Source organism: Serpula lacrymans, assembly GCF_000218685.1.
Source record: "Serpula lacrymans var. lacrymans S7.9 unplaced genomic scaffold SERLAscaffold_16, whole genome shotgun sequence".
Taxonomy (NCBI): Eukaryota; Fungi; Basidiomycota; class Agaricomycetes; order Boletales; family Serpulaceae; genus Serpula; species Serpula lacrymans.
Genome location: NW_006763305.1, coordinates 35,224 through 53,406, shown reverse-complemented (window position 1 = coordinate 53,406; position 18,183 = coordinate 35,224). Strand labels below are relative to the sequence as shown.

The following is an 18,183-nucleotide window of genomic DNA, read 5'->3' as shown; positions in this document are numbered from 1 at the left end:
CTCCTTCATTGAGTTTTCCCCATGATTGTCCTTGGGGACTATAATAACGATGCCTTGAGCTTTTTGACAGTTCACCAGTTATGTCAAGAAAGTTCGGGAAAGGTGTGCCCCCTGTAGATCTATCTAATGACTCAGACTATTAATTTATGTGCAAGGCCTTTTACATAAATTATAATCATGCTGTTCGCTGGAAATTTCACTGCACAAACAACCAACGCACAGCCGTTGGTGTACAATATGAATCCTATCGCAACAATGTTGACCTTTATCAGCCAATCTTAAGTATTGCAGTAGGGATGTGTGTCAAATGGGTTTTCTTATCTTCAATCCTGCATAAGCTCAGTGAAGTTCAAGAAGAGGGCAAGGGCTTCTTCCAAACCATTGGTTCCTGAAGAGATCCTTGAAAATAGGGTTTGAGAATGGTTTTTGCTTGTTATAGGTTCTTCCCTGATACCCATAAGTTGTAATACAATGGAAAAAAAATAGTTCACACTTTGATATCAAGGTCCCCATCAGTAAATGTGCATGTATCAATCAACCACTGAACAGCAAGTTTGATTTCTCCAGGAGACATATCCCCTGGGATACCATATGCACCATTGATCATGAGTCTGACTTTGGCTACAACCTCTCCCCGTATTTGGGGCCCAGCAGACCATACCTAAAAATTCAAGCAAGAGTTAAAACCAAATCATGGCAATGAAAGAATACACTCACATAATCCATCATGAAGATTTTCAACGCTTCATTTTCTTCAACCTCCCTTAATTTGGATTCAAAGCTGTTGCTAATCTTGGAGCTTTCAGTGATTATTTGCCATGAGATATCAGAGTGTATATTAGAAGCAGGGAATCCTTCATTTGTTGAGATATGAAAACACATTTGAGTATGGGCTTCTATAGCTAGCTGTGCTAAAGAAGGAGGGAAAAGAGCTAGTGTAGGTTTGGGCTTCCTAGTCATAGCAGAAGATGAAGATACACTAGCTATTGCTGTGCTTGATGTGCGACTGGAAGGTTGAATAGAAGGAGCTGCAGATGGCAAACAAGATGGTGTGCTAGTGCTTTCACCAATATTACCAGCTTGTTGTGTGTCCTATATACATATGTAAAGATGTTAACTTTTATTGAGAGTAGATAGATATACTCACTTTTCTGCCTTGCTTCTGGTAATGATTGCCATCCTTGTAAGGACCATTTATTATTTTCTCTATGTCTTGGTTTTCGAACGCTTTCCCCGTTACACCTCTGGCTCTAGGGTTAGAGGTATCATTTGCTATTCTACTTCTCATAGCCCTCACAGGCTTTCTCAATCATCGTTACCACTTTATATCGCAGATCAGAGACTGGGTATCACTCCCAGCCAGCCAGCAAAATGGGTAAGGGCTGGTAGTAGGCATCTCGCCAACCAGCTCCAAGCCCCATTAAGGCCTGGATATACTAATCAATGCTTTGATCCGGTGTCATGCACCAAAGTTGATTGGTAGCATGGACAGGTGTCAATAATGAAGCAAATATTCAAAAAGACTCGCCTTTGCGCCACACAGGCACAGTGCCACGTGGAATAGTAATTAATATTGCCCTTTTTGAACTTGTGGCTGATCAGCACCACCTCTATTAGGCAATCCAGTCACGCTCACCTTTGCTTTTCCATCCGGTACTTTCCGCATTTCGGCATTTCGGCAAATTTTCGCGTCGCCACTGGCTACACATTGCATTGCGCCCTCGCTTTTGTCGTTTCCCTTACTCCCCTTCCTTTGCCTAGCCCCACCATGGGCCCCTTCCTCTCCTTTTTATTCTCACCCGACGGTCGTTTCTGGGTCCCCATTTTAGTTCACCTCCTCGTCACCTCCACCCTCCTCCTCCTCATCTTCTTTGCTCCCCCACCATTTCTGATGTCACCACTTCCTATCCGCTTCCGTCGCCGATCCGTTGACCACCACGTGCCACTGCTGATATCAGCAAAGCCCCGGCGGCCGGTCCAAATAGGGCAACAGGTCCATCTTCATGACGTCGATCTGCCATCATATACTATCAAAACATCGGTCGCTCGTCTTGCCTGGTTGGAGCGTGGGTGGGTAATTTTTGAGCTGGAGAAGGTTCATCCCCTTGCGTCGCCCATGTTCATCGCTGTCCCATTCACTTGGGTACACTTATCTTTTGTCCATCGTCTTCGCTACAGCTACACCTACCACACGCTGCCTGGGACTCACTTGTTCCAAATTGGAACTACTCCTCTCCCTCCCTCGTTTGATCAGGTGGTCCAACACAACCAGTCCATTGGTAAGGCCATGGAACTGTCGGATTTGGACTAGGTGGTGGACCGGTGGCTCCAGTTTCTTTTTTTTCAGCAGAACATTCATTTACAGTGCAATTATTTTTGATTTTTGAATCATTTTTATGGACACATATTTTTTTAGAATGCCTGACTGACAATAAAGGAACTGTGTTGATACTGATAGTGTTTTTCCTTGCCCTTTTTTTACTGCATCTTCCCATGACATCATGATTTTCCTGCTCTCTTTTTGCTATTGGACTTTACTTTATGGCTGTACAAACCTGTGACATTACTCACAGCATTTATTGTTCTATCCCTTTCTTTTCCTTTTTTTGACAATCTTATCCTGTACTACCTACGCAGGATTTGTCAGCGTACATTCCTTCCTTCATATTCTTTCTCATTCTTTTTGCACAGCTATACTGTGCATAGCCTACTTCTCTTTTACTATATAAACCCCTGTATTTTACCTTGTAAAAACAACAAGAAATCCAATCCAGACTTCTTCTCTACTCTCAAGTTCACTACTCTACTACTTGTGATCCAGAGTGGTCACAACACTTCCCACTTCTACCACTGTTAACTGCTGTCATCGTCACTCGTCACTTTTTGAAAGTGATTGTCATCCCCTTCGATTAGAGTCCTTCTGAGCACTACAGTTTGTGCGTCAGGAGCCTGCTATCACTGGGAACCTCGTCACCTCATCATCCTCGTTGTTCTCAAACCTACCTTGTGCTACGATTAGCAAGGTAGTGCTCATCTATACTCGTCACTAAGCCCCTATCTTCTATAAATTCAACTATCCCTCCTCCTCAAAACCCACACTCATACACCTCTGGGTTTTACTTTGAAGGATCTTTATACGTACCACCCCACGAACAACCAGACCACTCCACTGTTCTAGGAGGCAAAGCCCATAAACAAGTTCCGTGGAATCTGGGAGGATTGTGTGTTAGTTTGTTTTGTGTGTGGTTTTCTAACAACAGTTCTCATCATCGACAATTGGAGCCCACCGCGAGGGGTGGTTTCCTTCAAGCTAAATACCAACCATTTCATCACCATCACTGTCTAATTCATCATCTACACCTTCTATCTCACCCACCGCTTTATCTGTCCCATCCCTCTCTTCCAGTAACTCAATTTCTGTACCAGCTCCTACTCAGCAAGCTTCGCGTTTACCCCCTATATTTTTCACTATGAATCAACCTACTACTCTCTCAGTCATCACTATGCCAATTCCTGGCACTCGTTATGCTCCTAAGAAGTTCAAGGAAGACTATACTCGTGTCAGGGATTTTGTTCTCCACTATGAGCGTATCTGTCATGCAAACAATGTCACTGCTGACGATGAAAAATGCTCAAGCATTCTCCAATACTGCTCCACATATGTTCGCGAAATTATTGAAGGAATGAAGCACTTCATTACGCCCTCATGGAACAGTCTCAAAGACGAAATTCTCCAGTACTTTGATGCTGCAAAAGCAGAGGCCAAATTTAAAGAGCATCATCTTAAACAGCTGGTCGATGCTTCGCACAAGAAGAAAATGGGCTCTCTGGACGATTTCAAGAGCTACATGAGGAAGTATGTTTGTGTTGGAGGATGGCTTCTTGCCAAATCCAAAATCACTCAGGACATATTCAATCGCTTCTTCTGGAAAGGACTACCCAAAACCCTTCGTCATTGCGTTGAAAATAGACTTCTACAGAGAGATCCTACCCTTGATCTCTCCCAGCCTTTTGTCTTTGATGATGTTGTCAAGGCTGTAGAGCATGTCCTTCGCAGAGATCGCTTTGATGATGAAGATTTTGACTCTGATAATTCGGATTCAGACTCGGATTCAGAGAACTCTTCCAGTTCTTCGGACGATTCTTCTGACTCTGACAAAGAGGAAGAACCACCTCGTTATATCAGGAAAACCACCAAGCAGAAGAAAGAGAAAAAGCGCACCTCTGAGACAGAGAAAGAGAGAAAGTTGTTGAGTCCTTCCAAGTCGAAGAAAACCCTTCACTCTTTAGACGAAGAAGAGCACACTGCTGTCAAACAGGATGAAGTAGAAACCCTTATCAAGAAGTTGGGTTCTATGACAATTGAAGATCCTAACTATCCTCTGCTCTACTATCGTGCTATCAAGCTTGACACTGATGCTCGACTTATACTTCGCCCTCCCACTTTCATGAACCAGTCAGCCAGACCATCTCGATCCTCTCAAGGAAGCAGCAACTTACCCACTCAGCCTACTGCTCCACCCACTGCCACTCTGCCTACAGCACCTCGTGTTCCCTTCCTTTGCTATGGATGCGGAAAAACTGGTCATGGAGTCAATGAATGTGCAGATATGCTTGACTTACTGTCAAAGGGAATTGTCAAGAAGGATGACACTGGCCGCTTTGTCATGTCTGATGGGTCTAGGATCATGCGATCAAGAGAGGAACCTATAGCAACTGCTGTACATCGCACTATCCCCAAGTCTAACCTCCTCACTACGACTTCTTTTATGTCCATTGCTGAAGTAGCTGACTCTGATTCTGATTCAGATGAAGAGCCTGTCTATGCAGTGGATCGTCCAGACAGAGTGTCTAAGGAGAAGCGCAAGCAAGTCTTTGATGGTGTCTACATTCCTCCTAAACCAGATTGGGCCAAAGCTGTAAAAGGAAAGAAGAAAGAAGAAGAGAAGCCTGCCGTTCCAACCATAGCACCTGCCCCGTCAAAGCCACACATCTTTGATATTGCACAGCCTATCTTTGATCCCACTAATGACGATGTAATCATGGAAGATGCTTCCCAAAACACCAAGAAGAATCCCCCTGCCGATAAACAGAAGAAACAGCTCAAGACTTCATCTACTCTTTCACAGAATCTTGACTCCAAAGCCATCATTGATCAAATTCTCAGCACCCCTATCCCACTATCTATTGGTAATGTCATTGGTCTATCAAAAGAAGTTTCCCAGAATCTCCAAGAAATGATGAAACCCAAGCGCGTTAATTTTGGACTAGACAACAACCCCCAAAGCTTGACAGCTGAATCACTTCTTGCCATCACTCATGCCGACCTCATTCGTGTCCCTGTTACCTCTAATGGCGAAACTATTTCAGCAATTGTTGATTCAGGGTCTGCTCTCAATATAGTCAGTCGCACTATTTGGGAAAATCTCATTCGCCTTCCCATGGATACTAGTCTTCGACCTGTAGTCAAAGATGCCAATGGAGGATTTGGTAGACTTGATGGTCTAGTCAACAATGTGGCTTTATACTGCGGAGAAGTCAAAACTTATGCCAATATCTTTGTTGGGAAAGACACTGGATACAATCTACTTCTTGGACGACTATGGACGCATGGGAACTATGTCAGCATTGAAGAGAGACTTAATGGCACTTATCTCGTATTCAGAAAGGATGGCAAAATCAAAAACCCTGCTCTGGAAGTCAAGGTATCATCAGATTATCGTCCTATTCACTATGTCAAACCAGTATCTGGAGTATCCGATACAGTATCCAGCTTCTTAGTCACGGACTATGACTTCAATGGAGAAGATCTAGATGGAAATACCGATGAATCGGAAACTGCTGCTGAAAGTGTCACCCCAGAAGAAGAAACTGTGCCTGTTCCAAATAATTTCCCAATTGGTTCAATCGAAAATTCTAGTACTCTCAGAGCACTGGAAGACCTGGAGACTCGTCTAGAAGAAACTATTGAAGCCTCCATCCCTATCCCCAATGCCAGTACCTTTGAAACATTCTCTGACTATATTCGCTCAATCAGGGAAGATGAAAGGTCTGCTATTTTTGGTCTACTGAACAACCTTCAATATCGTCACAACATGAGCTCACTCTCAATAACTTCAGACTATGTCATGAGAGGACACCATGGCTTCGATGAAAACCACAACCTTTATGCGGATTATGTCCTACTCCATGCTCATTTGCGATTTGACCAGAATCATGGACCTGGAAGAGCACAATCTATTATCAGTCGCTCAGGAACTGCACATATTCGCTTCTTTCCTCAAACAGAGTCATTTCCAATTCCCACTAATGAAGATATAAATGGACCTCCATCACGTGATATGAATGGTCAAGTCAATGTGACGGTGGAGGTAATACAAGAATCCAATTCGGAGCCGATACACAATCATATAAATGGATTAATTAATGATGACTCATCCACTGATTCTGAATCACCACCCCCATATTCACGTCAACAGTTACCATCAAATATCAGTGACTCACCCCCATCACCATCCTCTACCAATGCTACTATTGCTTCGTCACTTTCTCCTGATAATCGCACACTCATGCACCATAATCGCACACTCATGCATACTATTCGCAATGATAGTCAAGAGGATGAAAGGGAGATTGAATCCTCAATGCCCCTTCACTTATCCTTCTCCACAACAATAGGAGTGGAGCATCAACCTTCCATCAATATATCATCCAATATTACTCCTTATCTTCGAACTTCCATGCATCATTATCATCATTTTCCCACGTCACCATCAGCTCAGCCATTATCAATTATTCACACCAGTGCCAGAAATTCTACCCCGATTCTAACACATCTTCACTCCATCCTAAACGCTTACATCGAGCATTACAAGCACCTAACATGTCCTGGCTCGAAGGGTTTCATATTACTAAAGAAGCTCTCATCATCGAGATTGTGGTGGGAGTGTTACTTGTCCTCGCCCTCTTCTACGGTTTTGTCTTCCCTCATATTCGTGCTTATTGTCGACGAGAACGTGTTGAGGTTATTCACCTCCACAACAGGACAACTCATCCATCCAGTGCATCCACATTCACCACTAGCACTGAGGTACTTGCTAGTGCCGCAGTTGAAGTTTAAGGTAGATGCTGGTGATACATTTCTATATTCCTTTCTTACTTAACACTCCATTCAGCGCTCTTGGACCATATGCCACCTTTTCCCTTTTTCTTCTTTCTTGTTATATATCTATTACTTGTACAAAATGGCCTCTTGGATTTCTATGTTATCCGGTTTTTCTTTCCTTTACTCTTGTACCAACTTCTTTTTCTATTGTCTATGTTCCCCTTTCGTTCTTATCTGATCTTTTTCCTTCCCCCTTGTAAAACTTCCGACCTCATCCCTATCCTATTCGGTGAGAGATGACGCAAAACTACCACGGCACTTTCCTTCTTTGAACACTTTTTGTTTTAGCCCTAGTTACATGATAGACATTGTGGACCCTATACCTGTACCAGCACCCGATTGGTCGAGTTTTGGAGCTTACAAACGTGTTGATCGCAAAGTCAAACCTGTTCCTGGAGTATTCCCAGAAGACGCACGTGTCACTCGGTCATTTCCAGAAGACCCACTCCTTTCGCTCCCACCCCTTCCTGTCCTTCCCCCAGAATTCATTCCCACGCCGAAGCTCACCAAGGAGCGCCTTTATGACGAAATGAAGCTAAACTCTGATGGATTCTTATGGCCAGAAGAAGAAAAGCTTTTCGCTCACATCATGATACTCAATCAGCGCAGTCTTGCCTTCGAGGAAACTGACAGAGGAACGTTCAGAGAAGACTACTTCTCTCCCTACGTCATACCTGTTCTCCCACATGTCCCTTGGGAATACAAGAACATTCCTATTCCTCCTGGAATCAAGAATGAAGTCATAGAATTGCTCAGAGACAAAATCAAAGCTGGAGTCTATGAGCCTAGCCAGTCGTCTTATCGCTCTAAGTGGTTTTGCGTTCAGAAGAAGAATGGCAAGATTCGCATCGTCCATGATCTTCAGTCACTAAATGCAGTCACTATCAAAGACTCAGGAGTACCACCTATCCTTGACGACTTTGTGGAGCCATTTGCTGGTTCTCAATGCTATACTGTATTTGATCTTTTTTGGGGATTTGATGCTCGAAAGGTGCACCCTGACAGTCGTGACCTTACCTCTTTTCTATTGCCACTAGGACTTCTGAGGATTACTTCTATGCCTATAGGATTCACCAATTCCGTTCCAGAATTCCAGAATTGCATGACTTTCATCTTGCAAGACAAAATTCCGCATATTGCCAATATCTTTGTTGATGACCTCCCAATCAAAGGACCTACTTCTCGTTATAAAGATGCAGATGGCAACCCAGAGACTATTCCTGGCAACCCTGGCATTCGTAGATTTATATGGGAACATGCCATTAATGTTCATCGCATTATGCATAGAGTTGGTCATGCTGGCAGAACTTTCTCTGGAAAGAAGACTCAAGTATGTTGTCCTCAAGTTGTGATTGTCGGACAAGTATGCTGCCCAGAAGGTCGTCTCCCTGACAGTACCAAGGTGGACAAGATTCTTAAATGGCCAATTCTCCAGACTCCCAAAGACATTCGCAGTTTTCTTGGTCTATGTGGGACAGTTCACATTTGGATCCGCAATTACTCTGCTCTTGCACGCCCCTTGACAAAATTGTATCGCAAAGGAGCTGAATTTCAATGGGATGAATGCAGACAAGAAGCATTTGATGCTCTGAAGCATGCAGTATCTTCTGCACCAGCACTTCACCCTATAAATTATTCGTCACACAACCCAGTCGTTCTTTCAGTTGATACCAGTAAGATTGCTGTTGGTTTTATCCTCTCCCAGCTTGATGAAAATGGAAGGAAGCGTCCAGCTCGCTATGGCTCTATTCCCATGAACGATAGAGAGGCAAATTACAGTCAACCCAAGCTAGAATTATATGGTTTGTTCAGAGCACTTCGTCATTTTTGCCTTTACATTGCAGGAGTAAAACACTTGCATGTGGAGGTGGATGCCAAGTATATCAAAGGCATGCTCAACGACCCAGATCTTCAGCCTAATGCCACTATCAATTGTTGGATTCAGGGCATCCTTTTCTTTGATTTCAAGCTCATTCACATACCTGCTGATCGTCATCGTGGTCCTGATGCATTATCTCGTCGTCAACCAACAGAGGAAGACTTTGAAGATGCTCAAGAATCAGATGATTGGCTTGATGATATTGCTCTTCTTGTTGATCTTGCCAGACCTCTCCCATATCACCCTATGTCACTCCCTTCGTTCCTTGACAATGATTCTTCTCAGTATGATACCCTTCATCGAATCTTTCACTTTCTTCAAACTATGGAGCTGCCTATATTTTCCTCTCTTCAAGCTCAAAAGTGTTTTGTCAAGCGATCACTTCAATTCTTCTTGAAAGGAGACAACATGTTCAAGCGTCGTCACTCTGCTCCTCCTCTCAAAGTCATCATCAATCCTGACCTTCGACTTCACATCCTTACTGAAGCACATGAAAGGCTTGGTCACAGAGGAGTCAATGGTGTATTCTCTACAGTCAGAGAGCGCTTTTACTGGCCCCATATGTTACAGGATGTCAAGCATCATATTCGCACCTGCCATGAATGCCAGATTCGAAGTGTACGCAAAAGTGAAGTCCCACTTACCATCTCATCACCTTCTACAATCTTCACCAAAGTCTATGTCGACATTATGCTCATGCCCAAGGCCAGAGGATATCGATATCTTGTTGCTGCAAGAGATGATCTGTCACTTGCTGCAGAAGGAAGAGCATTGAAGAAAGCATCTGCACATAATCTTGCTCGCTTTTTCTGGGAAGAAATCATCTGTCGCTATGGAGCTATAGGAGAAGTTGTCACAGATAATGGAAGCAAAGTCAAAGGAGCATTTGAAGAGCTTGTGGAACGTTACCAGATCCCTCATATTTGCATTTCTCCCTACAATTCCAAGGCAAATGGTGTTGTTGAGCGTGGACACTTTGTCATAAGAGAAGCACTTGTCAAGTCCTGTGAAGGGAATGTCGATTTATGGCCAACCAAGGTCCATCATGCCTTCTTTGCAGACAAGGTCACTACTCGTTGTTCTACTGGATTCAGCCCTTTTTATCTGTTGCACGGAGTTGACCCAGTCCTACCATTTGATCTGACAGAAGCGACTTTCCTTGTTCATGGATTCCATACTGCAATGTCAACAGAAGACCTCATTGCTCTGCGCATTCGTCAACTAGAAAAGAGACAGGATGATTTGCAACAAGCTGCACTCACTATACGCAAAACTCGTCTCAGATCTAAAGCGCAGTTTGAGAAACTCTATGCACGAAGGATGTTCAAGAACGAATACCAGCCTGGAGAGCTTGTTCTAGTGCGGAATACTCAGGTTGAGAAAGAGCTGGATCGTAAAGCAAAGCCTCGTTACAATGGCCCTTATGAAGTTGTGCGACGTACTAAAGGAGGATCGTATGTTCTAAAAGAAATGGATGGATCAGTATCACGAAGAGGAATTGCAGCATTTCGCCTACTTCCCTATTTCAACCGCCACTCTATGCCCCTCTTGGACGAACTGGATGACCATGATAACGACCTAGATGAACCTGACTATGAGCATAACGACTCAGATGATGAAGATAACGATTAATGACTTACCTGAACGAATTTTATGCTGACATGACCCTTTAATGTGTTGCCATGTTTCATTCCTTATGACCCTACCTTTATGGAAGCAACTGGGGACAGTTGCAATTTCAAGTTGTCCGTGGATGTCATGCACCAAAGTTGATTGGTAGCATAGACAGGTGTCAATAATGAAGCGAATATTCAAAAAGACTCGCCTTTGCGCCACACAGGCACAGTGCCACGTGGAATAGTAATTAATATTGCCCTTTTTGAACTTGTGGCTGATCAGCACCACCTCTATTAGGCAATCCAGTCACGCTCACCTTTGCTTTTCCATCCGGTACTTTCCGCGTTTCGGCATTTCAGCAAATTTTTGTGTCGCCACTGGCTACACATTGCATTGTGCCCTGGGACTCACTTGTTCCAAATTGGGACTACTCCTCTCCCTCCCTCATTTGACCAGGTGGTCCAACGCAACCGTCCATTGGTAAGGCCATGGAACTGTCGGATTTGGACTAGGTGGTGGACCGGTGGCTCCAGTTTCTTTTTTTTCAGCAGAACATTCATTTACAGTGCAATTATTTTTGATTTTTGAATCATTTTTATGGACATATATTTTTTAGAATGCCTGACTGACAATAAAGGAACTGTGTTGATACTGATAGTGTTTTGCCTTGCCCTTTTTTTACTGCATCTTCCCATGACATCATGATTTTCCTGCTCTCTTTTTGCTATTGGACTTTACTTTATGGCTGTACAAACCTGTGACATTACTCACAGCATTTATTGTTCTATCCCTTTCTTTTCCTTTTTTTGACAATCTTATCCTGTACTACCTACGCAGGATTTGTCAGTGTACATTCCTTCCTTCATATTCTTTCTCATTCTTTTTGCACAGCTATACTGTGCATAGCCTACTTTTCTTTTACTATATAAACCCCTGTATTTTACCTTGTAAAAACAACAAGAAATCCAATCCAGACTTCTTCTCTACTCTCAAGTTCACTACTCTACTACTTGTGATCCAGTGTGGTCACAACACTTCCCACTTCTACCATTATTAACTGCTGTCATCGTCACTCGTCACTTTTGAAAGTGATTGTCTTCCCTTTCGATTAGAGTCCTTCTGAGCACTACAGTTTGTGTGTCAGGAGCCTGCTATCACTGGGAACTTTGTCATATTGTCGTTCTCAAACCTACCTTGTGCTACGATTAGCAAGGTAGTGCTCGTCTATACTCGCCACAAAGCACCTATCTTCCTATAAATTCAACTATCCCTCCTCCTCAAAACCCACACTCATACACCTCTGGGTTTTACTTTGAAGGATCTTTATACGTACCACCCCACAAACAACCAGACCACTCCACTGTTCTAGGAGGCAAAGCCCATAAACAAGTTCCGTGGAATCTGGGAGGATTGTGTGTTAGTTTGTTTTGTGAGTGGTTTTCTAACAACAGTTCTCATCATCAACAGTGTTGGATATAGTGGATGCTGGAAGCTGACACTTGTCCTTTGTGGAGGGGAGACCTTGTAGTAGCTCTGAGGATTCCTATTTGATTGCAACAGCGGAGACTTGAACTTTTGGACAACCAGCCCAGCTTGTGTAGTGTAACCCCATGAATGTATCAGCCTTCCAATTGTCGGCGCAAAGCCAGAAGATGGGAAATGTGGTACGCATTGAGCAAATAAAGTACTCCCGAGCGATGATGGTAATTTTTGACCGTGTTGATGGTGATACTGAAGTAAGGTGTAGCACAGCTTGCATTGATCGTCACGAAACTGCTGCTGTTCCAATTTGCTAACCACAACACCATGCTCGTCTTCGAGAAATCCAGTTGCACCTGAGTCCATGGTACATCTAGTCTTGATATGGACCATGTCCTTCTGGCTATCTTTATTGTACACTTTTGTCTAGTAAACGACCCCAGGAGGAGCTGTTTCCTTGGTGTAGTATCCAGAGGTGTCAGCCACACACGTGGCCTTGAGTACAGCCATAAACAGGCTTTCATTAATGGGGGATAGCTGCCAGCGCTGATAGAGTTCATGCGACCGAGGACCTGCTGGAGGAGATCGTTGTTGGCAATTACATGCTCGAGGACCTTCCCAGATTTGCTAAGATTGTCATAATAGTGAGATGTAGTAGTAGTAATGGGAGGGATTTATAGATCGTACCGGGAAGAGTTAAGCCTCTCTTTGAGTGAGACAACTTTGCTTTCCAGTTTTGCGACCTTGCGTTCGGGATCTTGCTCCCGGCGTGATAGTGCAATTGGACCCGGCTTGGTATGAGCCAGAGGAAAGTGGATTTTGCTTGAATTGTACAACATGTGGTGACCGTTATAGGACGTGTCCTAGCATGCGCATATATCCACATTAATTAGTCTGAATGATTAGTGAAAAAACAATAGAGTACGTACACTGCAATATGGGTCTGTATGGTTGACAATGTTGTGTCCGAAATTGTGATCTATAACTTGAGGGTCTTTGTCTGACAGATTTCTGTTGCACATATGTAAAGAGAATTCTAGGCCATCTGGAGAGCTTGTTAATTGAGTACAGTTGGACGATGGTGACAGCAGAATATCCAGATGATATCCAGGAGGCATGGGGAGTTCTGGGGTGGCAGGTGTGTCGATGTTGCTATGTTGCCGTTGTCGGTACATGGTATGAGAGTAATGAAGGCCCCTGACAAAAAGAATCTTGAATAAGTTTAGTAAGCAGCTTACCAAAAAAACACGAAGTCCATTTTGTCTCTGTATCATAACTGTTATCACCATGTCCACTAATATTATTAATGAACTTGCTGCTCTCACCATTCGGGAGGACACAATGGTCCTGGACATTGGTATTGACAAATTCAATGAAGAATGCAGCACATATGCGATCACTTTCACACCCACAATGCCAGGCCCTGTTGTGAGTCATACTGTCAATATTAGAACATCCTGAGGCACAATGGATATGATATTGCTTACCAGAACATCGTGTTTCGTTTCCAGAAGGCACCAATGAAAGCAGCCCACGCATTCCCTGATGATAGCAATAGCAAGGAAGACTCAGAAATGTCAAAGTTATCCAAAAAGCACGCTGCTGGTAATTCTACAAAGTAAGCTCTATCATGTTTAATTATATTTTCTTCTTCTTCTTCTTCTTGTCCCCACTTACTTGAACTAAACATAGATCCATCAAACGCAAGGAAGGCAATACCACGCACAGTCACCCGGTTGGCAGTGTAACCGCAAAACCTGTCAAAAACAATCTCGCCATCTACGATAAGCTGTTGAGTAACTATAAGTAAGTTATAACCAGAGAATAAGTACACAGAAAATTTACCTTAACGTTATGAGCTTTTCAAGCATTTGGTTGGGTTTCACGCTGACACCATAATAATTGACACTTCTGACCATTGGGAAATTGCAGCCGTGCCCAACAAGAGACTTTGAAGAGGTTGTATTGGTTGAAATACTTGAAATCTGGAGATTCTGGTGCATGTGTGTCGAGGTATGTCTGTATTGCTTGACTTTTGTGAGGTAAAGTTGTATCCGCTGTTAATTTTTTTGGCTGGATTACGAGGGGGGCGTCCAAATGACCCAGGAAAATGTCCAGTTGCAGCCGCAACAATCTTACCATGGTCTTTCCATATTTGTGCATCGGATAGTCCTGCCCAGGGCCAAGTAGATTTGTTGTTATCCTTGTCACATTCAAATGTTCCACGCCAAAGGGGAATAACCAGGTCTGGGAGATTTAAGGATAGTAAATGCATGAGATCTGAACCAAAGCACTTAGCAACTGCAAGAATGCGACCTTGAGGGAGGCATGCTTGGCTTGGAGATACCCGTCTCCAGTTGCTGTTTTCTGTATTGAGCATCATTTGGAGACAGCAGCACATACTTGAGATTGCTCCAATAAGTTTCAACCGAGCATGAGTTGAAGCTGTGTGCATCAATGTCAGGGTGATCGCTCCCTGGCATATCGTAGTTGTTAGGCTTGAGAAGGGCTGGATAATAATGGGGGGCACCCGGTTTGTGACGTTCTTTGAGTCCACAGTATAGTCAGCATCCATTTTTACCATGTGTCCCACAAATCCATTGAGATAGGTGAGTCCAGGTCCATCAGCCGTCACAATCATAAGGAATAGGTGCAACAGGTATTGTTCATTGCATGATGCGTCCCATATCAAAAGGCCCTCTTTTTGTGTCGCCGTGAGATGCTGTAAGCCAGGAAAGAGGTACGAGTCGAGATTCTTCGGTTTGTTTGGGCCAGGGATGACAAGAGCGGGAAGGACATATTTTTTTCTGTATTGAGTGTCAGGGGAGCGATTGAGTATAACAAATATTCCAATCCAACAGTCAGACACCTTGTTTCGATACAGTTGGGCCCCATCTATAGAAAACATCATGATGATGTCATTGTCTTGAATCCGACTGTCTACAACCGCTTCAAGATAGTCAGTGCCATTGATAATGTTATCGTATTTTTCCTTGATGCCACCGTTGCGTTCCAGCTCATCCAAGATTCTCTGAGTGCGTTTGTGACGGTATTGCATCTCCCGTGCTTTTTCTGGGTCACGGTACAGTGCTTAAAGTTGCTCGGCAAGAGGGATTGTTGAAAAGGTTTGATGTGGTGTTTTAAGTGCATCATTTGACGCCAGGAGGATGTCTTGATTGTATAAAGCTTCTCCGCATTCAGGACAGTATTTGAGATCAGAAAAAGGACCAGTATATGCAAGGCATTGCTTGATACCACAGTCCAACATGAGTGGTTCTATTCCACTGAGCTCGGTGACAATCCTTTGGACTTTGTGAAGCAAAGGAAGGTCTTGGTCTTTGTTGAGTTCCCTGATCCTGTCCCGTGTGTTGTTGTAATTGCTCTCAGCGTGATTGAGTTGTAGATAAAACTTGACACCAGTGCACATGAGTGGTATCATCGTCCAGTGTTGGCGTGAAACAGGGGGGGTTTTGGATACAATGTATTGCGTTGGGGGAAAGGCCATCCGTCTCCAGCGACAATTTTTCAAGACCCTGGATGAATTCTGTTGAGATGCGAAGATTGTCGAGTTTGACATTATTGTACAACTCGGTAAGTACCTCTTTGTTGGCGTCGAGAGGTGCTGGATGTTCCGGTGTCGATGATGAGAACTGCAGTTAGAAAACCACACACAAAACAAACTAACACACAATCCTCCCAGATTCCACGGAACTTGTTTATGGGCTTTGCCTCCTAGAACAGTGGAGTGGTCTGGTTGTTTGTGGGGTGGTACGTATAAAGATCCTTCAAAGTAAAACCCAGAGGTGTATGAGTGTGGGTTTTGAGGAGGAGGGATAGTTGAATTTATAGGAAGATAGGTGCTTTGTGGCGAGTATAGACGAGCACTACCTTGCTAATCGTAGCACAAGGTAGGTTTGAGAACGACAATATGACAAAGTTCCCAGTGATAGCAGGCTCCTGACACACAAACTGTAGTGCTCAGAAGGACTCTAATCGAAAGGGAAGACAATCACTTTCAAAAGTGACGAGTGACGATGACAGCAGTTAATAATGGTAGAAGTGGGAAGTGTTGTGACCACACTGGATCACAAGTAGTAGAGTAGTGAACTTGAGAGTAGAGAAGAAGTCTGGATTGGATTTCTTGTTGTTTTTACAAGGTAAAATACAGGGGTTTATATAGTAAAAGAAAAGTAGGCTATGCACAGTATAGCTGTGCAAAAAGAATGAGAAAGAATATGAAGGAAGGAATGTACACTGACAAATCCTGCGTAGGTAGTACAGGATAAGATTGTCAAAAAAAGGAAAAGAAAGGGATAGAACAATAAATGCTGTGAGTAATGTCACAGGTTTGTACAGCCATAAAGTAAAGTCCAATAGCAAAAAGAGAGCAGGAAAATCATGATGTCATGGGAAGATGCAGTAAAAAAAGGGCAAGGCAAAACACTATCAGTATCAACACAGTTCCTTTATTGTCAGTCAGGCATTCTAAAAAATATATGTCCATAAAAATGATTCAAAAATCAAAAATAATTGCACTGTAAATGAATGTTCTGCTGAAAAAAAAGAAACTGGAGCCACCGGTCCACCACCTAGTCCAAATCCGACAGTTCCATGGCCTTACCAATGGACGGTTGCGTTGGACCACCTGGTCAAATGAGGGAGGGAGAGGAGTAGTCCCAATTTGGAACAAGTGAGTCCCAGGGCACAATGCAATGTGTAGCCAGTGGCGACACAAAAATTTGCTGAAATGCCGAAACGCGGAAAGTACCGGATGGAAAAGCAAAGGTGAGCGTGACTGGATTGCCTAATAGAGGTGGTGCTGATCAGCCACAAGTTCAAAAAGGGCAATATTAATTACTATTCCACGTGGCACTGTGCCTGTGTGGCGCAAAGGCGAGTCTTTTTGAATATTCGCTTCGTTATTGACACCTGTCCATGCTACCAATCAACTTTGGTGCATGACACCGGCACGTCTTCAACGGTAGGTGACCGTTGTCGTTGTGAGGGTATCAGGGAGGGTGGATCATTCATACCGTTGTTCTACATTCATATGAGGACATACAAATGAAATAGTAAGGTTTGGGACTCACCTGGTTGTCTGCATCTCTTGGATTATCAAAGACCGGTATTTGCAATCAAGGCGCAGGCAAAGTATGCACAGAACGCCTCTTACACGTTGTTTTGCAATGATGTGCAGCGGAGCTAGTCAACAGTAGGCCCGACTGCGATCCCAAGGCCATTTTGCGTAAATGACTTGTTGAGGGGGGGATCGAGGAGTCATCTTGAATGCGATACTTCTTGTGTACTCGGAAGGGAAGGCCTTGCGACTAACCTCTCTCAGGGTGCCCCCACATTTCTCCTTACAGTCACAATGGTATGTTTTTGCCATGTGCTACAAGAAAAGTTGATTGTATTTTGGAAAATGTCCTGTGTACAGCGGAAGAGGTGTTCGTAGAGTAGCAAAACACATAAACAAAGTTTTGCTTCATGCATTTCACATGCTTTGCGTACTTTGTGGGCTTCGCATTCATCAGATCGGTGCTTTGATGTGATCAGTGGTTGTTTTGATTGTGTCCGGAATGATCTCGGCGTGCTTCATTTCTGTTTTTTTTCTCTGTTTTCTCGAATCCTCTTGCTTAGGGGCCAATAGTTCTAAAATCTCACGTTGGCTCATTTCTCACGCTAAAAGCCTCTACAATTCTCTCACATCTACTTGTAACTTTTGGCTGGATTTCAAGTTTCATAGATGAACAGCTTAGGAAGGGGTACATCAGACCTTCCAAAAGCCCTATGATGTCCCTGGTGTTCTTCATTCCTAAAAAAGATGGTAAGAAGTGTATGATTATGGACTATCGTTACTTAAATGAGTACACGGTCAAAAATGCATATCCGCTGCCTTTGATCAGTCAGCTAGTAGACAAGTCGGCTGGTGCCAAAATCTTAATAAAGATAGATCTCAGATGGGGATACAATAATGTACGCATCAAAGAAGAAGATGCTTGGAAGGCTGCGTTCACGTGCCATAGAGGATCCTTTGAGCCCC

The 18,183-nt window shown here is 43.5% G+C and overlaps 9 protein-coding genes across 9 annotated transcripts; 5 read left to right on the top strand and 4 right to left on the bottom strand.

Annotated features, from left to right (window-relative positions):
* Window positions 1–487: 487 nt before the first annotated feature.
* Window positions 488–1,288, bottom strand: SERLADRAFT_442897 (uncharacterized protein; the record flags this gene model as incomplete). The annotated part of the gene is made up of 3 exons (XM_007323485.1): window positions 488–661; window positions 718–1,092; window positions 1,148–1,288. 3 exons carry the CDS (start codon window positions 1,286–1,288, stop codon window positions 488–490), a joined length of 690 nt encoding a protein of 229 aa, XP_007323547.1.
* A 2,215-nt stretch (window positions 1,289–3,503) lies between these two features.
* SERLADRAFT_352519 (uncharacterized protein) lies at window positions 3,504–4,244 on the top strand (the record flags this gene model as incomplete). The annotated part of the gene is made up of 1 exon (XM_007323484.1): window positions 3,504–4,244. A coding segment is annotated over one exon (741 nt), but the record flags the coding sequence as incomplete, so codon positions are not given.
* A 727-nt stretch (window positions 4,245–4,971) lies between these two features.
* SERLADRAFT_401669 (uncharacterized protein) lies at window positions 4,972–5,356 on the top strand (the record flags this gene model as incomplete). Its single annotated transcript, XM_007323483.1, has 1 exon — window positions 4,972–5,356. A coding segment is annotated over one exon (199 nt), but the record flags the coding sequence as incomplete, so codon positions are not given.
* Window positions 5,357–6,571: 1,215 nt separating this feature from the next.
* On the bottom strand, window positions 6,572–7,237 carry SERLADRAFT_401668 (uncharacterized protein; the record flags this gene model as incomplete). The annotated part of the gene is made up of 2 exons (XM_007323482.1): window positions 6,572–7,121; window positions 7,176–7,237. 2 exons carry the CDS (start codon window positions 7,187–7,189, stop codon window positions 6,950–6,952), a joined length of 186 nt encoding a protein of 61 aa, XP_007323544.1.
* Window positions 7,238–7,403: 166 nt separating this feature from the next.
* SERLADRAFT_401667 (uncharacterized protein) lies at window positions 7,404–7,562 on the top strand (the record flags this gene model as incomplete). The annotated part of the gene is made up of 1 exon (XM_007323481.1): window positions 7,404–7,562. A coding segment is annotated over one exon (159 nt), but the record flags the coding sequence as incomplete, so codon positions are not given.
* A 2,361-nt stretch (window positions 7,563–9,923) lies between these two features.
* SERLADRAFT_336548 (uncharacterized protein) lies at window positions 9,924–10,577 on the top strand (the record flags this gene model as incomplete). The annotated part of the gene is made up of 1 exon (XM_007323480.1): window positions 9,924–10,577. A coding segment is annotated over one exon (654 nt), but the record flags the coding sequence as incomplete, so codon positions are not given.
* A 1,989-nt stretch (window positions 10,578–12,566) lies between these two features.
* SERLADRAFT_442895 (uncharacterized protein) lies at window positions 12,567–13,315 on the bottom strand (the record flags this gene model as incomplete). The annotated part of the gene is made up of 4 exons (XM_007323479.1): window positions 12,567–12,589; window positions 12,655–12,767; window positions 12,828–13,003; window positions 13,070–13,315. 4 exons carry the CDS (start codon window positions 13,313–13,315, stop codon window positions 12,567–12,569), a joined length of 558 nt encoding a protein of 185 aa, XP_007323541.1.
* A 112-nt stretch (window positions 13,316–13,427) lies between these two features.
* Window positions 13,428–13,950, top strand: SERLADRAFT_442894 (uncharacterized protein; the record flags this gene model as incomplete). Its single annotated transcript, XM_007323478.1, has 3 exons — window positions 13,428–13,568; window positions 13,631–13,758; window positions 13,833–13,950. 3 exons carry the CDS (start codon window positions 13,428–13,430, stop codon window positions 13,948–13,950), a joined length of 387 nt encoding a protein of 128 aa, XP_007323540.1.
* A 1,281-nt stretch (window positions 13,951–15,231) lies between these two features.
* Window positions 15,232–15,717, bottom strand: SERLADRAFT_442892 (uncharacterized protein; the record flags this gene model as incomplete). Its single annotated transcript, XM_007323477.1, has 1 exon — window positions 15,232–15,717. The coding sequence occupies one exon, from the start codon at window positions 15,715–15,717 to the stop codon at window positions 15,232–15,234; it is 486 nt and encodes a 161-aa protein (XP_007323539.1).
* Window positions 15,718–18,183: the final 2,466 nt, after the last annotated feature.